Source organism: Lampris incognitus, chromosome 3 (genome assembly GCF_029633865.1).
Source record: "Lampris incognitus isolate fLamInc1 chromosome 3, fLamInc1.hap2, whole genome shotgun sequence".
Lineage (NCBI taxonomy): Eukaryota > Metazoa > Chordata > Actinopteri > Lampriformes > Lampridae > Lampris > Lampris incognitus.
This window is the reverse complement of record NC_079213.1, coordinates 80354770-80377332: the sequence shown is the minus strand read 5'-3', so window position 1 is coordinate 80377332 and position 22563 is coordinate 80354770. Positions and strand designations below refer to the sequence as shown.

Genomic DNA, 22563 nt, shown 5'->3' with positions numbered 1-22563 from the left:
TTTTTCCTGTCCTAACTGGGAACAAATGTCCCCATCAGGCTACAAAAACCTGAAACCACCTACCTTGTGGGGACATTTTATGGGTCCCCATGAGGAAAAGGGTCTATTTTGGGGTTAAGACTTGGTTGTAGGGTTAATATTAGAATTAGGATTAGGTTAAGGATTAGGTTTGTAGTTATGAAGGTTAAGGTTAGGGTTAAGGGCTAGGGTATGAATGTAGTCAGTTAGGGGTCCCCACAAGTATAGAGTGACATTGTGTGTGTGTGTGTGTGTGTGTGGATGTTGACATCCGCAGAGATCATACAGGGTACAGTATATGGAGTAGATGTTGCTTTTCACACTTTTGAATTACATGGAATTGAATAACATATATTTACTTGTGTCATGTGCAACCTATTTACTCGACTGTTGTGTGTGTTGTATGTTTATGTTTTATATGCAATGATGGAAAATCTATGTGCAATCTATGTGCAAATAAAAGCCTGTGTATCTGTATACTATGCGACCAAAATCAGCACTGAAACAAACAGGGTGTGTGTGTATGTGCAACAGTATGAGGCAGCAATTCAATTATAAATCATTTATTGAAATATAAATCATCTGAATGTACACAATGCATACTGATACATAACTGATATCATCATATAATTGCTGCCTAGCATAACTGCCTATAATTACAGATCGTGTACCATCAACAATACATCCTTCCTTCCTAGCCCTCGCAAACATTCACCACCCAACTGCCATAGACAGGGGACCAGACATAATGGTACAAGTTACAAAAAAAAGGAAAAAGGGGGGAAAAGTGCAACAGTTTAAACATAATTGCAGACTATATCACAGTCAACAGTAGAGACAGAGCAAATGAAGGGCAGTGGCACAGCTAGTACAGTAGCTAGAAGATCTTGGAGTATTATATATATATTCTACAGATACTGATTTGTGACATTAGCTCAACATGAATTTCTATGCTATGCATCGTCTTGGCATGGGTATAACCTAATGCAAGTTAGTGTCCCCACATACCTTCTGTTGAAACAGTGTTGCTTGATCTGCACAACATCTGGTTAGACAGGACGTGCCCTGTGTCCTCATGGTATAAAATTTGGTTGGATAAAAAAACAAAAAAACATCATTAGGTTTCGGCGTTCTCTGAGATTCAATCTTTTAACTGTTGTGAGTGTATATTCATCATCGTCAATGGCATATGCTCAAGTAGACAAGAGCAGTGCTTTTTTGATTTGTTAATCCACAAACCAGTATGTGATCTGCTTCGGCGGAGGCTTCGTGTTCGTCCTAATGTGGAGACAACATTTTCTGAATACAGTTTGCTTTTCTTTAGATAGATCAACGTCACAGAGTAAAAACAGCGCTCAGAAATTTTGACAGGTGTTATCGCAGAGATACTGGAGCTTGATCCCCTTGGTGCTCTCAGATAAAACCCCTTTAGAGATATTTACATTACAATCACAGTGGGACTTTCCTTTCATGAGAGGCCTACAGGACGACAGGATACGATGGAGGCCTTTTGGGGCAAATTTAGTGAACATGTCTATTTAGAGTGAGGGGAGAAGTTACAGAGATACATGCAACTCAAATGCCATATTCTGATATTCATACTCTTCATTCAAACTCCTACGATCGATCTCTAGTCAATATTCACAAATAATACATGTTTACATAGTGATCAAGTAGAAAAATAAATTCGAGCTGCTGCACTTATCTAGCCACTAACACCATATTATGGTCACAAATAACAAACACACAGCGTCCAGATTTTGTGCTTTTCAAATTCAAAGTATTGCTACTGATTGTACCAGCATCAGGTGCTTATCGTTCCCTCATCAGCAAGTGAATGTGAAGTGAGACCGTCTATTGATCAGCCACAGCTTACTGAGCTTGTCGCTAGCTTTGGACTGATCTAGTGTAGATAGTAGTGTACTGTAGTTGTAGTGGTTCCATATGGCAGAGTGAAATACGGTGGGGATTATTTAGAGTCTCTGATCGAGTCAAACCCATCCATTCCTGCTTATATTGCTGTCAAACGAATGCCCTATAGAATAATCTACTGTACAAATTAATAAGACAATTTTTCTGTTTTATCTTCATGTGCGCTCAGTCCCGTCCAACATGCTGAAGTTTCGAACAGACCACGGCCATGGATCAATGTCCTCAATGTCCTGTTTACACCAATGCTCATTGACTCCTCCGGCCCAACAGGGAGCAGTGTCCTAGGGCGGCGTTAGGGGCGTACCATAATCTCATCACAGACTCATCCAAGCAATGAAGTGGTTTTGTTCAGTCTTCCCAAAGGGCTGTCAAAGAGGAGTTTACATGAGGCGGCTACAGGGAAGACTAGTGACTGGAGGTGTGGAGAGTCTTTGGTTGATCTACAGGTCCATCACCTTAAACCCCTGTGCCTTGAGTAAGCATAGAAGGCTCCATGTGTGGGAGGTCATCACAGGAAGCTGTCCTCTACCAGGTCACTAGAGTCCAGACACATCTCGTCCAGAAGTGTGATGTCCTCCAACGTCTCGCCTTCCCGCTTGGCCAGCGTGGAGCTGCTGGACCCTGTTTCAATGGCACTTTCCTCAGATGTCTGCGAGCTGCATGGTGCACATATACCGGGGTTAGCAAACATGACAGGCACAAATCAGCAAGCTGCACAAACAGATATGGTGTAGGAGCGTGTTTGGACAATTTGTGTTACCTGTGCCTGTTCCTCTTTCCGTACTCGTCGTCAGAGATGGGGTCCAGGTCAGGGAGGGGAATGATGTACCCACTGTCTGAGCTCAGCCGCTGCTCATCAAAGCCACTCTCCCGGTCCTTCAGCTTGCCTTGGTTTTTATAGGTGATGCCGATGTAGGCATCGTCATTCTCCATACACACCCGAGTCACCGCAGGGTGGTCGCTTTTCAGGAACTCGTGGTTCACCCTCTCGTAACACTACACGAGACAGAAGGATAGTATAGGAATGAGAGGCAATATGAAATACACTACAGTCTACAGTGCACTTGACAATACACCGAGTCTAAAGAAAAATACGGACTATGATAATTTCAAAGATGATGAAAACAAATTATATCAATATTTTCCCTATCCTGGGTAATAACAGAAACAAATTCCACCTTTTAATACAAATTACAAGCAGAAAAAAATCAGATTTACAGATATACAGATTTGTTTTCCATGTGAAGACAACATAAAATGAAAATGTGTCTTGGCTTTGATAGCAGCACCAATGTTGTTTGCCACAATCTTTTACAAACGAGGCCTTATGTCCTCTGCCAATTTACTGCGGCACTACGGGAGAACAGAGGTATACACAGCAGCAAGAGAGAGAGAAATACATCACCCAAACTCATTAATTATATATACATTTTATATTATAGATATTATATATAATTATATATATGTACATTTTCTGTTTATTTGGTACAGCAATTGTCTCTTGTGTGAATGTGTGTGTGTGTGTGTGTGTGTGTGTGTGTGTGTGTGTGTGTGTGTGTGTGTGTGTGTGTGTGTTGTTCATTGGGTGGTAAGTTTCAAACTGAACCACATCTACCGGCTCAGCCCGAGATACTAAAACAGGAGCCAGCTCGCCTTCTCTGCCAGCCATTAAAACTTTGCGGAGGGGTTTAGAAGGTAGAGGCAGTTTGATGTGCCATGTGTGGTGCACTGTTTAATGGCTTAATTACAGTTGGCTGGTGGAGGCGAGACCCGGGGGCTGCGTCATTATGCTCAGTGAGGCCAGCCACTCTGACCTCCTGCCGGTACATTAGCACTCTAATCACTGCTAGTGCACCACTTTAGGTATCGGAAACACAGAGGGCCCTGAACCCACAGACACACACTCCAAGTACACCGGTATAGGAAGTGGCTGGGGACCATGAGCAGGGTTTTAAAAGCTGTTTATTTTTTTAAAGAGCAGATTTGATTCCTCTCGCACCTGCGCTTTGCTTTGCTTGACAACTTAAAAACAAAGTTGTACCATAGAATTGTCACAGGCACCGACGTCAGACAAGGACGTTTGGATGAAATGTGGCGACGCGGTCTGGAAAAGTCACCATGAAAGACGGTCATAAACTATGAAATGTAAAATGGGAAGAGAGAAACAGACCATGAAGGTCCAAACATAGGGTCAGGAATGGGGACGGTGATAAATTAGAAAGCAGGTGTGAAGGATCCGCAAGGGAGGCCGGTGGGGTCAGAGGTCACGAGGAGACTCACCCTCTTGTAGCTGGAGGGCAGCAGAGAGGCCACAGTTTCGCTCAGACCCATGAAGGAAGGCCTCTTCTCTGGCTCACTGTTCCAACATTTCATCATCATCTCATACCTGAAGGGGTCAAAGAGCAACAACAAGCAGTGTCACAACAAAGGCGAGAACACAATCTGTCCGGAAGTGAGCAGCACGCTGTAATTTAGCTATGAGTTGTGTCATGCACGGTATATCCTAGTCTGGTAACAACTAGTACTCTGGTTATATAGTCTGTGGCCCATAGCATCCCTAAACAATTTCAGGGGAAACTTATGTAAGCCAACTTTTCATATCAGTTATGAGCACACACATTCACACACACACGTTTGCATGCAAGAATAAACCGATAAAACAATAACCAAGTTAACTCATCCTTTGACATTACTGTGTTTCATTATGTAGTTATTTCTAAAAGTTTCCGCTAACGTGTGATGAAATATTATAATTATAATTATGAATTATCACGTACACATCACTTGGTGCATGCTCTGGTTTGGCCATTCTGTATCCACTTTTGATCTTGTTGTAGAAACTAGAGTCCACGACCATGCCTGGGTATGGGGTGCCACCTGTGGAAAAAAAAAAGACTTTCATTAGCGCATCTCCAATTACTGTAATGAGCTTAGTTCTTTTTAGATGATATAAGCTAATGAAAGAGGCTATGTGTAATATTTCAGCTTTCCTGAGGCATAATATGACTAGAAAATATCAGTGGGGATTGCAGAATGGTAGTGATTGGAGCGGAGTAAACAGCTCAAGCCCCTTATGATAATGTGTGCTCAGTTGAGGCTTACCTAAGGAGAAGATTTCCCAGAGCAGTATGCCATATGACCAGACGTCACTGAGGGTGGTGTACAGGTTATCAAAGATACTCTCGGGTGCCATCCATTTCACAGGCAGAAAGGTCTGTCGAATAAATACAGGGGAACATTTTAAAACTTACTGGCCTGATCTATAGAGCATGCACTACCCATAAGCACCTGCAAAAAAGCGGAATTGCCAGAAATGTACGCTACAGAATGTTCTCAGGCGTGCTGTTGATAGTCATATGGGAAGAGAGACTTACGCTGCCTTTGGAGACATAGTTGCTGTCATGCATGATGTCTCTTGCCAGGCCAAAATCACAAATTTTCACTATCTTGCCCTGGGAAAGGAGGACATTCCTAGCGGCGAGGTCCCGGTGCACACACTATGTAGAGAAAAGAAAGGTATAGCAAAAGCAATTAGCAGGTGGTGGTATCTCACACTGTTCATTCACAAACGGACGCATTTCATACACTTGAAAGTTATTTTCTGCATAAACCGAGTACATCTATTTCTGTCTCTCAGTTCAGCTCGGTTCATTTATAATTCCATTTCATATTTCCTTATAAAGCATAGTCTTTATGAAAACATGCCTGTTGGAGAGATGGCCACGACCAGTGGATATTCAGGGATAATAACTATGAAGCTCAATGAATGGCTTCTGGCAGCAGTGTGTCTCTGCTTGGTAATTCTAGCCTGGCTGTGCTGCTATATTCATCCCCTGGTCTTTCTCCTGAACGGGCTCAGCCTTCACAGGGCCGCTTATCACACAACCCCTGATTTACTTAGTCCTCTTGGCCAAGCATAGCTGTCATCATGCAGGACACAGCAGAAATCCCTAAACCAGCCAGCCGTGTAACGGTTACCAACAAAGCACACAGCAGAGAGATTCATGTGGTGACCACCAACACACAAGTCAATAATCCCCGGCGGCACCAACTGGTTTTGGGCCAGCAGCAGACCGGAAGTCACCAGCACTATCCCTCCAGTGTCTACGATCACCACCAATGTCTAGTGAATGTTACACTGCGCATGAAGAATTGAGGGGACCAGCTCTATGGGTGAACATTTTGTCACCCGTCATTCAATAAACAATGCTCATTTCTGTCCACAGCTGGATGACGGAGTTAGTCAAAGGGAAACAATGACTATTTTCAACATTATTCCTAAACATATGTTGTAGCGATAACACTCCATTAGCAGCCATACTACTAAGAGGTCTTCTGTGTGTCACTGAAATGCCGCCATAATTGTGAATGCAAAAACTTAATTTCTGGTTTGCCAATAGGCTGCACCCTATAGGAAAATGCAAATTACAGTGCTACGTTGTACAGCTGTATGCAGCGTTTGTTATTTGCATATCAGGAAGGACGTTTTCACATTCACAGACTGTCCACTGGTGATGTCAGTGGCGGGCACTTTTCCGCACAATCCTGGCAGTCTTTCAGAGACTCACAGAAGCATGCTCAGTATTATAGCTGCTAACAGAGTGTTGCCCCTACAACATATCTAAAATTTTGATCGTTTCCCTTTAAAGTAGGGAAGTTTACTCGCGTTTACTCACATTCTTGGAAGCCAGGAACTCCATGCCTCTGGCCACCTGGTAGGTAAAGCTGAGCAGGTCAGTGGTGCTGAGGCCCTCATTGCTGTCATCTGTCAGCAGGTTGTCCGTCTCGTTCTCTGGATTAACGACAACATTGGCATACAAACAGCATATCACATGAGGCAGTCCGGGTGCATATGTTTGCCATGTACTGTAAATATAGAACTGGCTGCTCAAACCTGGCTTTTACCTAATGGCAGGGAGAAACCAGGCATTATTATGTGTGTGCTGCAATTATCCTCTCCATATAATTACAGGGCTGTGCCAGGCCTAAATACTGACAAGGGTGTACCCTTCAACCCACACTGACTCAAACACAGCACTAAAGCCAAGCAAGCACAGACCAGTAACTCTTAAGGGAGAATGAAGACAGACACAGAGGAGAGCGAAACAGATTAAGAAAAAAACAAAACAAAAAGGGTGCTGCATTGAGATGGGTTGGTCACGGTGCGTTCTTACCGCTCAATCCTTTCTGGGAGGGTGGGTGGTCATAGTTGGACCGCTGGATGTCAGAGTACTTGGAGCTGTTGCTCATCTCCAGCATGGGCACATACTGGGTGTTGTCTGCCTGCTTCATATCCATGTAGTCTCCTTTGCTCTCAAACGATAAGATCACGTAGCTGCACACACAAAGGGAAGAGGGAAATAAAGGGGGAATACTGTTAGCAAGAAGATAACAACTTGCATGTACTGCCTTAGAATCCTATTTGGACCTCTAGTGAGACAGAGTGTCCTCAGATTCCCTCTCTGCTTGGCCGAGGGGCCGAGGAGGGTGTGGATAACAAGGTGGTCAGAATTAAATCATTCTGTGGCCATTTTGAGGTGTGGTCATTGTGAGTCATCCATCAAAAAAGATGACCCTGAATGCTGCAGACAGAGAGCTGGGAGGCTGTTTAAACATACGTGCCAGGGTAGACACAATTAACAGGTACCTCTGTAACGATGGCATCAATCTGAAAACTGAGACCACTTCAGACTGAGATCTGATTAGAAGACAACCGACAACCTCCTCATACATGGAGAAGATGGGGGTAGGGTTATGCATTATGGGGTTTTAACTAAGGGTTGTGTGTGTGTGTGTGTGTGTGTGTGTGTGTGTGTGTGTGTGTGTGTGTGTGTGTGTGTGTGTGTGCACGACTTGAGTTTTTTTTTTCCACTCAGTGGAAAAACACTTCCCAACCTCTTTATTGGTTGGTGTGTACTATGTGTGTGTGTGTGTGTGTTTATGCATGTGTGTATTTTGCGTGCAAATGGGGGCAACTTTAGCATAAAATATGTATATTTTTTGTAAATACACTTGTGTTTCTTCTTAGTGGGAATCTTCTTAGTGTTGAAACCTTAATATCTGGCACCTTCGCAAACAAATGAAAATAAAACATTAGTGTGTGTGCATTCGTGTGCAAGTGTTCATGCATGCACGTTTGGAAACGTGCGTGGTACCTTCTGCTGCTCTCATCTGCAGGATTGATGCCAAAGATATCCAAGTCCTTCTTGTTTTTCTCAGCATTCAGGCTTATGAATTTCTCTCTGTTCTTGTGCAGGTAGTTGACCAGGTCACCGTGGAAGCAGTACTCAGTGATAATGTAGATGGGGCCTTGGTAAAAACACAGCAGATAGAGACATATGCCTTGGCGTCAGTGTGCAGGCTATTCTTATCAGAGACTTGTAAAGGCTAAAAGGGGCATATTGAGGGCAAGCCTCAATATGCCTGTGTAAAAACCCTGTTAAAATACCATATCCCCCAACAGCTAAGAAAGTACCTGTCTTGGATGTCACAGCTGTATGAATCTTCCACTGTCACATCTGAAAGAGTGTGTGTGTGTGTGTGTGTGTAATGTCCTTTGTAAATGACTATATGACTCAATAGTGGCAAAGGATGACTTCACTGATCTTGAATTATTTTATGTGTTTATCTATGCATGTGTGTGTGTGTGTGTGTGTGTGTGTGTGTGTGTGTGTGTGTGTGTGTGTGTGTGTGTGTGTGTGTGTTTTTGTATCTACCTGATTTAGTGCATGCTCCCAGAAGATTGACAATATTGAGATGAGGTCCAAGATGAGTCATAATCTTCAGTTCTGACATCAGGGCCTGTTTCTCACTGGAGCGTGCTGTGGCTGAGAGAGAGGTTGACAATACCAGTCAATCTATTATCCAACACGACCACACCAACAAAAAAGCTGCAGGATCAGCAATTTAATTCTAATGTCACTATATACACTTCCTCTGGTATCGGGTAACACTTGGCTGACTGGTGGCAGTACGGCATGTGTAGTTTAACTCACGTTTCAGCATTTTCACAGCAACCTTCATAACCGGTTGGGAGCGACTGAGTCCATAGGCAGTGCCTTCCACCACCTTCCCAAAGGCTCCAGAGCCCAGGATACGACCTGAGAGACACAACACACATAGGGGGCCCAGGATCAATTAACACGAAGGATAAACACAATCTCACATCTAAACACATGTGAGGAAACACTTGCATACAAATTGACTGCCTCTGCCCTCTCATTTGGTGACTCCTCCAGTAGGGTTGACTTGCCCTTTGATCAGTGAGTCAAACCCAAACCCAGACAGGCAAACCCCAGCCGCCCTCCTCTCGCTTCCCCAGCCAGCTGGCCTTATCATGATCCCTCACTTCAAAGATGCGAAGTGAGACATCACAGCCACAGCCTGACCAGAACATCCCTACTGGGCGGCCGCAATGGCAAAAGTACAAGACCACAGTCGTAGCATGGTAGCACATTACACTAAAGAGGCAGCTCACCAAGCGCGAGCCTGTCACGGGGGAACTCCCATCTGGAGTCATAGGGCAGCTGCATGGGGTCCACATAGATGTACTCATGGCCGTCGGGGCTCACAGACTCGATCACTCTCCAGCGGATCTCGTAGCGTGGTTTCTGGTGGATAAAGCATGTGCGAGAGCTAATTGTCCCAACTGGCCTTTATTAAATAGACTCTGGTTGTCGTTTGGCTTTCTGCTCTACGCACACAAAGACTGCCCCATATTCCATATTTTCATTTCAGTTTTTGATACCCCTTCTATGATGAATAGAAGCGCTAAATTTTATTACAGGAAAAAGTGAATTACTCTCAATGATTTCACAAGCCATATGTTGTTCTAGTTTTCTCTGTAACGCCAACCCCATAAAAGTGGTGGAAGAGCCCTTGGTAGGAGAAGCATTTCCCTGAAGCTTTTGATTACCGTTTAACACATTTGGTTGTCCCCGGTGGTAATAAATGCCAGAATCAACTCATTACATATCCCACAAAATGGTGTGTCACAATTAGCTATTGTTTTTAGATAATCAGCTGCAATAAAGTTTAAAGGCATGGATTAATTCCTTATAGAGTAAAAGCATGATGGTGTGTGAAAAGGGGTGAGTAAGCAAACAAATAAGATGGTGAGTGTGCAAACATATAAATGATTGAGGAAGTGGGCAAATGAGCGAGATAGCGAATGAGTGCGAATGGTGGGAGAATTCAGCAGTACCTGTTTCCAGATAACGACCAAGACAATGAGTGAGATGATGACAATGACCAGGAGTACCAGGACAGCGGCAGCTACAGTCAGCTCGGTGGGGGGGTCTGCACAGGAGGAGAGCACGAAATGAAGAACACATCATCCAGATGGGCCCGACCTGGCTTTGTCAACATGATGGGCATGTACATTTGAATACAGACATGTGGTGAAGTTATGAAAAGGCCTTTGAGTCTGAACATAAGATGAGTTTACTCAATTGTGTTTCACACTGTTGCGTAACAATTAAATTCCTCAAATCCCAACAGATAATGACCCCCAAATGGCAGGATGTCTAGATTATCAGGACCAAAAGGCCTGATGAGGAGATTAGAGGGAAGGAAAATAATGTGGTTTGTTCAGGGGGGGGGGTGCTCTTTTAGAGATGGGATTGCGTGTGAAGCTCAGCTGGATGGGACAAATGGTCTGGATGTCTATGGCTTCTCTGACTTGGACATCAGATTTCAGTAGTCCGCATACATGGAGTCCCTAGAGAACAAGCTGTCCACCAACAAACACTCAATGTGACAGCTGCTACGACTCCTACAGCACGAGCTCAGTCACTGACGCTAAGATTCTCACACTGTGAGTGTCAGAGAAGGAGAGGGAAACAACTTAAGGAGGATGAAAGTTGGGAGTGTAAGTTTTTTTTGCTTTTTTTGGGGGGGGGTTCCCCTCTTTTTCTCCCCAATTATCAACTGTACCCATCCAATTACCCCACTCTTCCAAGCTGTCCCGGTCGTTGCGCCACCCCCTCTGCTGATCCAAGGAGGGCTGCACACTACCACATGCCTCCTCTGATGCATGTGGGGTCAACAGCCGCTTCTTTTCACCTGACAGTAAGGAGTTTCGCCAGGGAGACAGCACATAGGAGGATCACGCTATTCTCCTCAGTTCCCCCTCCCCCCTGAACAGGCGCCTCGACTGACCAGAGGAGGTGCTAGTGCAGCGACCAGGACACATACCCACATCCAGCTTCCCACCCGCAAACATGGCCAATTGTGTCTGTAGGGATGCCCGACCAAGCTGGAGGTAACACAGGGATTTGATCCAGTGATCCCTGTGTTGGTAGGCAATGGAATAGACCGCTACGCTACCTGGATGCCCGAGAGTGTAAAATTTTTGATGTGTGTGTATGTGTGTTTTGTGTGTTTTTTGTGTATGTATGTGTGTGTGTGTGTGTGTGTGTGTGTGTGTGTGTGTGTGTGTGTGTGTGTACTTACTGGACACCAGTTTGACCTCCCTGGTGACAGCAGCCATCTCATTCTTGGCCATACAGCGTACTGCCAGTGTATTTTCCAGATGACCAAACATGACCTCGCTCTCCAGATGGTTGTCCTCATCCATGTGTGAGTCCACCGAGATCTCGGTGGAATTGGCAGGGAGGGGTACCCACTGAGAGGAGTCATTAGCACAACTGGATGTGGACAAAGAAGGAGTGATACAACGAAAGATGCTACAGAGATCAGGCAATACTTGTGTACAGTAAACAGAACTCGAGCTGAGGGCAAGTTTGAAGATTTAAGCCCGATTGTAACCATAGCCACGATGTCTGATTTTCAAGATCATGAGGAGTCTGCACCATTCTGGGATAAATAAGGCAGGTCACCATGGAAAGTCAACACTGCTTGCCTCCCGGTTAAGCTTTCGACCAGTCGAAGCTTTCAAGATTATATCAAACATGGTTGATTTTTACAACTGGAATCTAGACAAGTCTGAGTTCATCTGCAAGTGTGTGTGTGTCTCTATGACTGCAGTCCTAAACAGTGTGTTTGTGTATGACCATAATCTGTGGAAGTTTGTCATTAAATGTGTGATGCCAGGTCTTTTCCAAATTGCTTAGGACTTTAAAAGTCTTCTCGTGTGTTCCCAGCTTCAAACACAAATTTACCAATCAACTATGCAGTGTGTATGGGCTTGCAAGCATTGCAGTATGAGAGGGTCTGAGTCAATAGACTAATGATGTGCTAAAGTAGGCTCAGGCCTAAGAAGGGCGGACTTACAGCTTGATGTTTTTGCAGATGAACCATTCCACCTCGGGAGTGGGCTGCCCTCCAGCAATGCACACCACAGACTGGCCCGTGGCTGACCCGTGGTGGAGGTCCATCAGATCCACGATGACTGCAGGCACTGTCATGCAGGGATGCAGGCAAATAAACAACAATCAGAATGATACGGTGTGTGTGTGTGTGTGTGTGTGTGTGTGTGTGTGTGTGTGTGTGTGTGTGTGTGTGTGTGAAAACAAGATAGAATTAGAGAAGAGAGAAAGAAAGACAGAAAGACACAGAAAAAGAATGAGAGAACGAGCCAGAAAATGAGATAGAGAGAAAAAGAGAGTGTTTATGAGAGAGGGGGAGAGAAAGACAGAAAGAAAGAGGTCAGAGGTTGTGAGAGCAGTGTAACCAAAGGTATCCTAAAAGAAATCTAAAGCTAAAGCATAATGAAGGGTTTGGAGCATTCCTCTTCCTCACCTTTGACCTGCAGGCCAAAGCTATGGCTGCGGCTCTGGTTTCCATTCTCCACTTGGATCGTGTAATTCCCACTGTCCTCCTCCTTGGCCCGGATCAGAGTCAGAACACTCTGGTACCTACAAAAAAAACAAAAACCCAGCCAACCACAATCAGACGGTGGTGTCGTATCAAAATACCACCAGATTATTGTGGGTCTGGTACGTTGCTGTTAGCGTGTTACTAGCTAAGCAACATTGGATGGAGTTGTGCAGATTGATGTAAGCTTCACCTGGTCTCACTGAGTTGCCGAAGGCTGGTGGTGATCTCTGCAGCCACATCGTTGAGTAGGACGCCATCTTTGAGCCAGGTGACGTGGGTGTTAGGGAAGGAGTCAATGATAGCTCTGAACTCTCTAACCTCATCGAGATTTGCTGATTCCTGAGAGTTGAATTCTGGCCACAGAGACACGAACGGACTCTCTGTTAAGAAAGAGAGAAAGACAACTCATGAGGTTACCATCATTTATTCTCCACTGTAGACATATTTATGGACCATGAAATCATGTTACATTATATTTTCCACAAGCAAAAAAACGCATAGCTAAGGGATGAGACGTTGTTGTTGATTTATAAGTGTTCGTACCATAGACAGTAACAGCAAGCTCTTTTGTTTGGCTCTCATTACTGATAATGTCTGTTATGGAACAGGCATAAATGCCGCTGTCTTTGGCTGAAGCCTGAGGGATTGTCAGGGAGTAATGGATTTCCTGATCCCTCTTGTTCTCACGTACTGACTTGATGCCCCGGTCAGCCTGCAAGCACAAGAACATTCAAGCTATTTTAATTTCCAAGACCCTAAATAATCTGAAATGTACATTTATGACACCCAGTGAAACTCATTTAAGTAGGATATCAGTAGGATATGGGGTGACTTGTAAGTGCTCCTCACCAGTTTCCCAGGATATTTCCAGTGGTCCTCCAGGATCATAGATCCCCGGGCCACACAGTTAACTGTGAGGGTGTCTCCCACCAGCAGATCAGTCCGTTGGGCGTTAAGATGTACCTGCAGCTCAGAGCCACCTGAAAAGCAAATACACAAGTTGGAAAACCCTCTGGCCAAACTAAGGTCTACCAAAGTGCAAGAGAAATTTGGTGGGTTGAGACCACTTTTCAGGTAATGCTACACACACACACACACACACACACACACACACACACACACACACACACACACACACACACACACAAACACACTGACATGCTGACTCAGACTAGCCCATTTGCAATATGTTCATTCACACAAACACAAACACACCCACCTGTCCAGCCATGGACAATGTATTCCTCACTGTAGTGCTCTTCTCCATTAATGACAGCCTTGCAGACATAAGTCCCAGCACTGAACATCCCCACAGCACCCCGCTTGTTGTCATAGATGCTCGGCACAGGCTGCTGCGTCTCAACGTTGATCAGGGTCACATTGGCAGTGGGATCTGACACGCGACACTGGATCTCCATCTCCTCATGGTTGGACAATATGTGGTTGCCGAAGGGCACCAAGGGAACAAAGGGAACATCCGGATCTGAGTTGAGATAAAAGACGTTATATTCTACCTCTTTGCAAGTGTTATACTTTGCTCCCACATTTTGCCCACTGTAATGTAATATCTCCATCGTTGTGACATGCGTTTTAATTTGTGGGCCACGTTCCTGTCCCTGTTTTAATTAGGTATTTTAATGCAAGGTGACCCTGAGTGTACAGAAAGGTACCAGTCAAATTAAATCATACATTTGCAGGCAGGATGCGTTTTGCCGAGCTGTTGCAGTGTGGATGTTGTGCTACGGTGTCAAGCAAGATCAGCTTTGCAATGCTTTCAGGCCACTGCATTTGTTTTTTTTTTGTTTTTTTTTTTTGTTTGTTTTAAGTCGAAATGGTCTCAAAAGTTGGACATTTTCTGTAGTTTTCTTATTTTGGCTTCTGCCTTTCAATCTTTGGCTTCCAATTTCTCAACTTCAGTAATTCGCTGCATCATCTACATGCAGCCTGAATGCTTTGCTGCCCGAGGCGTTTTACATACATGTTTAGACATATATATAAAGAGATGAAATGAGACTTTGAGTTAGGAAATTGTGATCAAGGATTTTTTTGTAATCTGGATAATCGAGGTTATTGAAATAATTGCGTTGCTAGATTACTCGTGACAGCCCCACTTCATACCTGGTACATAGATGTAAATGCTGGAATCTTCTGCCTCCTCTGTGGCGTTTCCTCCATTGTAATAGCAAATGTAGAAACCAGTGTGTGCAGCAGTGGCATTGTCCACAGTGATGGTGGTGACAAAGAGACCGCTGTTGTCCTCCTGGGTTTGCTCTGGCACATAGACGGGTGTCTCCCAGGCCAGTTCTGCCTCTCCACGGCAGGTCAGGGTGAAGGAAGTGTGGCGGGTGACCACCATCTCCTCCGTCTGGGGCAACAGCTGAGGGGCCGAGGCTGGCGGGAATAGCACCGTGCTTGGGGCTAAATGAAAATTCACATGTACAAGTCTCAATCACAGATACTCAAGAGGTCCAAGACATGACCAATTTGTCTGAAACCCCCTCCTTACCTTTAACTTTGATGGAAAAGGAGAACTGGGCAGTGCGGGAGCCAGTAACAGCTACAATAGTGTAGTTCCCGCTGTCTTTCTCTAGAGGCTGCCGTAGTGTCAGAATGCTTTGGTACCTGTTGGATGAAATCCAATTCACACCTTGGTTAAGGTTGTTGATGTCAGTCATGTTGAAAATTCAGAACACAAAATTCACCATTTAAGAGATTACAGGTTAAACTAAACAAGTAAATTCAAGCAAAATGTAATCCGCACCTATTCCCTTGAAGGTGGCTGGTTTTGGTGAGGAAGTAGTAGTTCTCTGACATAAGGGTGCCATCTTTCAGCCACGTCACCTTGGGGGCAGGGTCAGCATCGATGAGGATGGTAAACTCCGTCTCCTCCAACAGACTGACAAACTCCACTGCACCAATCCCACTGTGGTCCAGTGTCACGAAGGAATTCTCCTCTGCAGAGACAAACGGTGAAACAGAGGATTACAAACAGCTAGTCCGGGTGGAAAAGAGGGCAACGAGAAAGATTTAACTGCAGACGTTGGGTCGGGGCTAGAATTTAGAGAACATGAAATTAAAAAAAAAAAGATAGGGAATGTGGAGCAGGAAGAGGATGGAGCCGGAAAGAGGAGTACGATTGAGAGTGAGTGAGTGAGTGAGTGAGTGAGTGAGTGAGTGAGTCAGAGAGAGAGAGAGAGAGAGAGAGAGAGAGAGAGAGAGAGAGAGAGAGAGAGATGAATGTCTGGCACACATCTGTTGAAACCATCCCATAAACCATAGTAGCTAATGATGAAAGCAGAGGTGTTCCTTCACTGTGAGATGGTAGAACACTATTTCTGAACACCCCTAACAGCACACATGAGAGCTGACTGAGCCATTGGGAAAACAGAATAAATCTGAATTCGGTGAATTAATCTAATAGTATACGAGCTCTCGCTCTGGTCATTACAGCGTTACTGGGGACCCTCCAAGGTGTCCTATAGCAGTGTTTCTCAACCGGGGGTCCGCGGACCCCTAGTGGTCCGTGGTGTAATTGCAAGGGGTCCGTGAAAATAAAATATCTTTAAAAAAAAGATCCTATGACATTTATAGAAGTAGGATTATTTTACTCAAATGTGACTGAGACCATTATCTACCTAAACTATAAAGGGTAACAGGACTTTTTTCTCTAATTACATCCTTTTCACAAGTGTAATTTATTGTATTTTAATAAGAGATCTCGCTCCCGTTTGCATTGTTAAAAGTTACTGCATAAAAATTCTGTTGTTACATATATCTGAAAGTTACTGAATACATATTCTGTTTTGTTACATATATCTGAAAGTTACTGCATAAGAATTCTGTTTTGTTAACTATATCTAAGTTACAACTGAAAGCTCTTATTTTTGCCCCAAAGAGTGAATAAATGCTACAATGCAATTTAAAATGCAGTTTCTACTGTTTCTATCAAATTGCAACCCCCCTCCCCCAAGATCAGGTGCAGGGGTCTTCAGGGTAGATCAAAAATACGCAGGGGGTCCAGGACCCCAAAAAGGTTGAGAACCACTGTCCTAGAGGACGTTATGACAATGCAGACGAGAGGTGAGACTGTACCAAAAACAGTGATGGCCACCCTGTTGGCTCTGATGTCTCCGGTGTTGCCGTGGGTGACGGAGCACTCATAGATACCACTGTCCTGGGAGGTGGCTTGTGGGATGCTGAGGGTGTAGATGACTCTACCGGGCAAAGTCTGTTTGGTCTGAATTGCGTCCACAGCCTGGAAGAGAGGCAGAACCACATACACAAATAGCATTTAGCATCTACATGCTGAATTCACACACACCTATACAGTGACTAAGGAAAACAATCTCTGTTTAATACTTGGAAATAAGATATTTGGGTATTTTCTCTCTCTCTCTCTCTCTCTCTCTCTCTCTCTCTCTCTCTCTCTCTCTCTCTCTCTCTCTCTCTCTCTCTCTCGCTCTCTCTCAGTGCTTTTCCTATCACAGGTATAAGGTTAACGTCCATTTATCAGAAACGATGTGCAGCGTTGGTGAGGGCTGATGGCTAAAACACTTGCTCGTCCATAAGAGATAAATCAGGATCACAGGGCCTTTTAAGAGCCTGTAATTGCAACTGAGACCAAAGCCAGGAGTCAGGAGTGCTGTGTTCTTACCCCCACTGTCTCTGGAAAAGGGCTTAGAGGAATCCCATGCACTAAAACAGACAGTTTGTCACAAAGTGCAGCAGGAATTATGGCAAGACACTTGGACACACACACGTACAAGCACACACACACACACACACACACAAATGCATGCATGCATGCATGCACACACACACACACACACACACACACACACCATATATATATATATATATATATATATATATATATATATATATATACATACGTATATATATACATACGTATATATACATACGTGTGTGTATGTGTATGTATATATATATATATATGTATGTATATATATATGCATGCATATACACACGCTCAGCTAATGGAAAGAAAGTAAACCACTACTGTACTCTCTCATCTACATCGCATACACACTTGACACACAAACTGTGTTGTTGGGCCCAGGGAAGTTATGGGGAAGTGGGACCTGTATCTGCTCTGCACATCTCTAGGTAAAAGGGGTCGAATGATTTACTAACCTCTTTTTCTTTTGAACTATCTCTCCCTTCGAGCCATTTCTCCTTGACTTTAACAAACAACTTTCCCATCACTGTCTCTCTCCTTTGCACAGGGCTGGGTTATTTGGCCGAGCTACAGCAATGGGCCACTCGACGGCAGCCCTTGTAGTAAAGACATAATATTTAGCTCCTGCTTCCCTGACACATACTTTGTTACCACTATACCGTCACTTGTTACATTCCACTTCCCCCAACCAGGTTTGGGTCCAACACATTCCTTTTTTTAACCAAATTAAGGCGTAAACCTGCTGTACTGACAAATGACATGGAGAGAAACCAAGATGGGAGGTGGATGAAAAGCGAGCAAGAGAGAGTGGAGCCAAGTATGTGCAATGAAAACCTAAAGTAATTACAGACACGGCCAGGAGAGTAACCCAGACAAATGCACAGAGAGACCAAGTGAGGAAAAGCCAAGAGGGAAGGAGACAGAGGAGACTGAAAACTATGGGAGGGAGAGAGAGAGAGAGGGAGTGAGAGAGAGAGAGAGAGAGAGAGAGAGAGAGAGAGAGAGAGAGAGAGAGAGAGAGAGAGAGAGAGAGAGAGAGAGAGAGAGAGAGAGAGAGAGAGAGGGAGAGAGAGAGAGAGCAAAGGGGATTGTCTCGCCTGTTTTCTAGGATGGATCCATTGCTGCTGAGAGGCCAGTGCACTGGGGGCCACACAGGTGATGTTGAAAGGTTGTCCCACCCTCACAGACTCCTCACTGGCTGTAACCTCCACATGGAAGTCTTCCACGTCTGCAGAGGACACACCACCAGAGGACACACCAACACTGTCATATCACATGTCCCAGGACAGTGACAGCTTGATAACCATAAAATCATTACTTTCTGAGTGGTGGCTTACGCCATCATCACACACACACACACACACACACACACACACACACACACACACACACACACACACACACACACACACAGAGTAAGAGCAGAGGTTGTGAAGTCATCTTTCCCCAGTGATAAAGACATGATGTCATGGCTCTCAGGCCGTGAAGTCACCCTGCAGCTCTCACACAGCGGTAAACAGACTCAGAGTGTTCCCGGCTGTGCTCGAAAAGTTTTCCCTTTTATTTCCTTTGTCCTTTTCTGCATCCTGTCTGCCCTTGACCGATTAGTGTAATTCACAAGGAAAATGTGGATTTAAACTTTATTTGACAAGGGACAGAGCTAGTCTCTCGTCACATCCAGTGGACTGTCCTGATTCATCTGCTGACATCAAAACACTACAGACAACTTTAATGTTCCCAGTGTGTCTGTTTCCTCGATGCACACTCTATATAGATGTGACTGCGCCCAGGCACAGCTACCCAGACCTACCTTCGGGTACTATGGTGTAGGTGACGCTGCTGACTGTCTGGCCGTCGATGGTGGTCTCACATAGATACTGGCCACTGAGAAGGCTACTGAAGAAGCCCACTTTGTTGTCATAGGGAGCAGAGATCTCCTCTCTGCTGGGGACACTCCTAAGGGTGACATGAGACCATGGGTTGGAGACACGACAGGGGATGATGCTTTCACCGGGGAAACTTGTGACGGCCAAGTTGCTGAGGTCTTCGGGTACAAAGGGAAACTGAGGATCTGGGAAGAATCAAACAAGCATATATGCATGACGTGTTTTTGGGTTTAACAATGTTTATGCATGTTTATAACCTTTTCAATTACACAGGATTTTTTTGTTTTGTTGCTTTACTCCTGTTATTTATTCTGAACTACCTCACATCCGCTTATGAAATAAAACGAATGACCTTTGCAGTAGCATCTGCTACAATGGGGGGCAAGGTGCTACAAAATCATACATACCCGGAACAAACACGTATATTCCCGCCTCGTTGTCATCTTCCTCCTCGAGTTCTTCCTCGGCGTCTTCATATCTGCAGATGTAATACCCGGTGTGCGCCACGGACGCGTTGTAGATGAACAGTGTTGAGGTGTAATATCCCGGGTAAACGAAGGCGTTTTCCGGCAGAGGCTCGGTCCAGACCACGTTTCGTTTCCCGGTGCAGCTGATATTGAACATGGAGTGAGGCTGCAGGACGAACTCATTGTCGTTGGAAACAATGGTGGGCGGCGGGAGCCCCGAGGTCACTGAGAAGATATTCACAACAGTTAGGGGTTTCAGCTGATGGAGGAGCATTAGAAAGAAAGAAAAAGAGGAGCAAACGTTACCTGATAAAACCCCCAGCAGGACAACTCGGAAGAGGAGACGCGCCCTCATCTTAATCCAGATGACGGTGACTGTTTTCCCTATAGGGAGGAAAACACGCGCGTCATTCACATATCAGAGACAAAGTTGTGAGAGACACGCAACAGCCGTTTTTTCTGATATCGATAGTTTATTGGCGTCTTAACCATCTGCCTGTGCAGCAAAACTGACTCCTATAACATGCAGGGCGGATTTTGTTTCATGAGCTTGGATGAGTTTAGCACCCTGACGCAAAACCTTTCTCCGGATGGCAACGAACGCAGCATGGTCGCTAGAGGGCGACATTGTCCGTTTTTTCATCGCACCGGGCCTCGTTAAGTTTCGTCCGTTATTTTCTCCGCCGATTTTGCAGCCCCCCCAACCCCCATCCGCCCCTCCAAAAAAAGGGAAGCAATTTCATTGTTCAACAATCACACAAAGATTTCCCCTTTTAACTCCATTTAAGAGCAAAGAAAAGGTTCCTTTTTTTCCCCTGCCAAGAGGTCGTAGCTACTCTCCAGTTAGTAGACTTTAGCGGGAATAAACTCGCCACGATCATTTTATTTTAAGAGATTAAAGAGAGGCCTACTCTGGCTTTACTTTTCCTTTTTCGCACCCTTCATGGTGCTTCTTTGCTCATGGCTATCTGTGATGGTGGGGCTGGTTTTCATTAAGGACAAGGAGAGCGGGTCGCTCCTATTGAGCACTCTGATTTGCGCAAAACGCGCAATGTTGGCGCTTACGTGGCCTCCTGGAGAGTGAACATAGCTACCATGTAGGCCTACTCGGGAACTATTGTAATTACTTTTACATTGGCTTCAATAGTTCACTGACTGCTTTATAAGTTCTAGTTTGGATCTCTACTTCTTCTTTTCTTTTTTTTTTTTGGTCCTCACTTCTAAGAGCCAGTTTTGGACCTCCCGAATATCCATTGAACAATGCCTCCGAACAATAACCTACTGTTGAAAAACCATTGGCCCTTGCAAATCTCCCTGTGGCTCATCCGGGACGGGCTAATTATCCATGGCCAACCCAGGTTTGTCCAAGCTCTGTAATTAGACGGAAAGGTCTGCAGAGCAAATGTTCACGTGGGAATTCTCCGACAAACGCCTAATAGATATGCTTTGACGTGTTTATGCGCTGATTTCGGTAAGGACGTCCCAGTCGCCATCACCGAGTGGGACTGCAAGCGCAGAGTGGTCGACACGACAGCATGTCTTCAGCCCATCCGTGTCTCAGTGCGTCTCTGCAAGTGTGCCAGATGCCAAATGCGTGGGAGCAACAGCTGACAGCCAGTGAAGTTGTCTCAACGCACCGTCGTCCAACAACAGTTAAATGAGTAAATTCGCTCGCATATTTGAACACATTATGTCCGAGGGAATTACGGCCAAGACAGAATTAGGGAGGAAATTGCAGTTTCTCCACGAAACTGGACCGCAATCGAATAGCAGCCTAATGCATTTAGGGGGTGAGGGTGGATGGTCTATTTTGAGCCCAAAATGCACAAAGTTAAGCCAAATTAAAACTAGATTATCTGAATTCATCATTATAGACGTTTCTCCCTATACGAACAATGCCTTGATCACATGGCATAACAGACAAGTAGGTGAGGAGCGCGTGCCAGCCGTCCCAAACGCAGAATCAAGTCTTAATGCACTTTCAGGGTCCGATGAGCCGCGTGCAGCCCCAAAGGCATCCCGTTTTTTCTAACACATTCCACGTGCAGGGGCGACGGCGGTTTTATGCAGCGTCCCCAGCGCGTCGCAGCGCTCCACGTTGGCGCTCCGGTCTCCGGGGTGACACCTCCAGCTGTGAGGTCGAGCCGGAGCGCTTTCATCCCGCCGAGGCAGCGACGTCGGCCGTGTCGGCATCCGGAGCTGAGCGCATATGGTGCGTGGACGACAAAATAAATAAATAAATAGAAATAAAAAAAATAACGCATCGCCGGATGCGAAACTTGCAGAGCTGCAGACCGTAGCGATGAAGCAGAAGTTTTAGACCAACTTTTTTTCCAGACGGGAAGAAGTCGCCGATAAAAAATTAAAAAAAGTAGATTAATTAAATTTGCAACAAATCCCCTAATAGCCGAAAAGAATACGATTGTATTCAGCATTTACATGTTACACCACAATTAATCAATAAAAACATACGAAAACGAGTGAAATCTACTCTTGATTGAAAACTACTGTTAATCCCGTTTCGAGTCCCAAAGACTTTTCAATTACCTTTGGTAATCCCCCCTCCTCTCTCTTTTTTTCTAATCCCTTTCGATTAAATATATCCAAAATGAATGGGAGTGGAGCGTAGAAGGGCTCCAAGGGGCGCAGTCCTTTGCAGCGGCAGTAATCCTCCTCACAAGGCGACTCCTTCACTGGCGGAGCCTCTGTCCACATCCACAGCCCCCTTCACGACTGCGCCCGAGCCACGGCGACCTGTAATTGATTCAATGTTACAGTCCAT

General features: G+C 45.0%; 1 protein-coding gene across 1 annotated transcript; it reads right to left on the bottom strand.

Annotated features, from left to right (window-relative positions):
* Window positions 1-565: 565 nt before the first annotated feature.
* On the bottom strand, window positions 566-22552 carry pdgfra (platelet-derived growth factor receptor, alpha polypeptide). The gene is made up of 29 exons (XM_056275677.1): window positions 22329-22552; window positions 20088-20165; window positions 19722-20006; window positions 19239-19499; window positions 18526-18656; window positions 16822-16984; window positions 15491-15683; window positions 15236-15351; window positions 14848-15147; window positions 13949-14212; window positions 13579-13709; window positions 13273-13441; window positions 12920-13109; window positions 12652-12767; window positions 12184-12310; window positions 11404-11597; window positions 10154-10248; window positions 9428-9560; window positions 8946-9050; window positions 8667-8777; window positions 8106-8259; window positions 7125-7285; window positions 6627-6742; window positions 5325-5447; window positions 5053-5164; window positions 4728-4827; window positions 4231-4336; window positions 2711-2946; window positions 566-2606 (listed from the first exon to the last, which is right to left on the bottom strand). Exons 2-29 carry the CDS (start codon window positions 20134-20136, stop codon window positions 2459-2461), a joined length of 4389 nt encoding a protein of 1462 aa, XP_056131652.1. The 5' UTR covers window positions 20137-20165; window positions 22329-22552; the 3' UTR covers window positions 566-2458.
* Window positions 22553-22563: the final 11 nt, after the last annotated feature.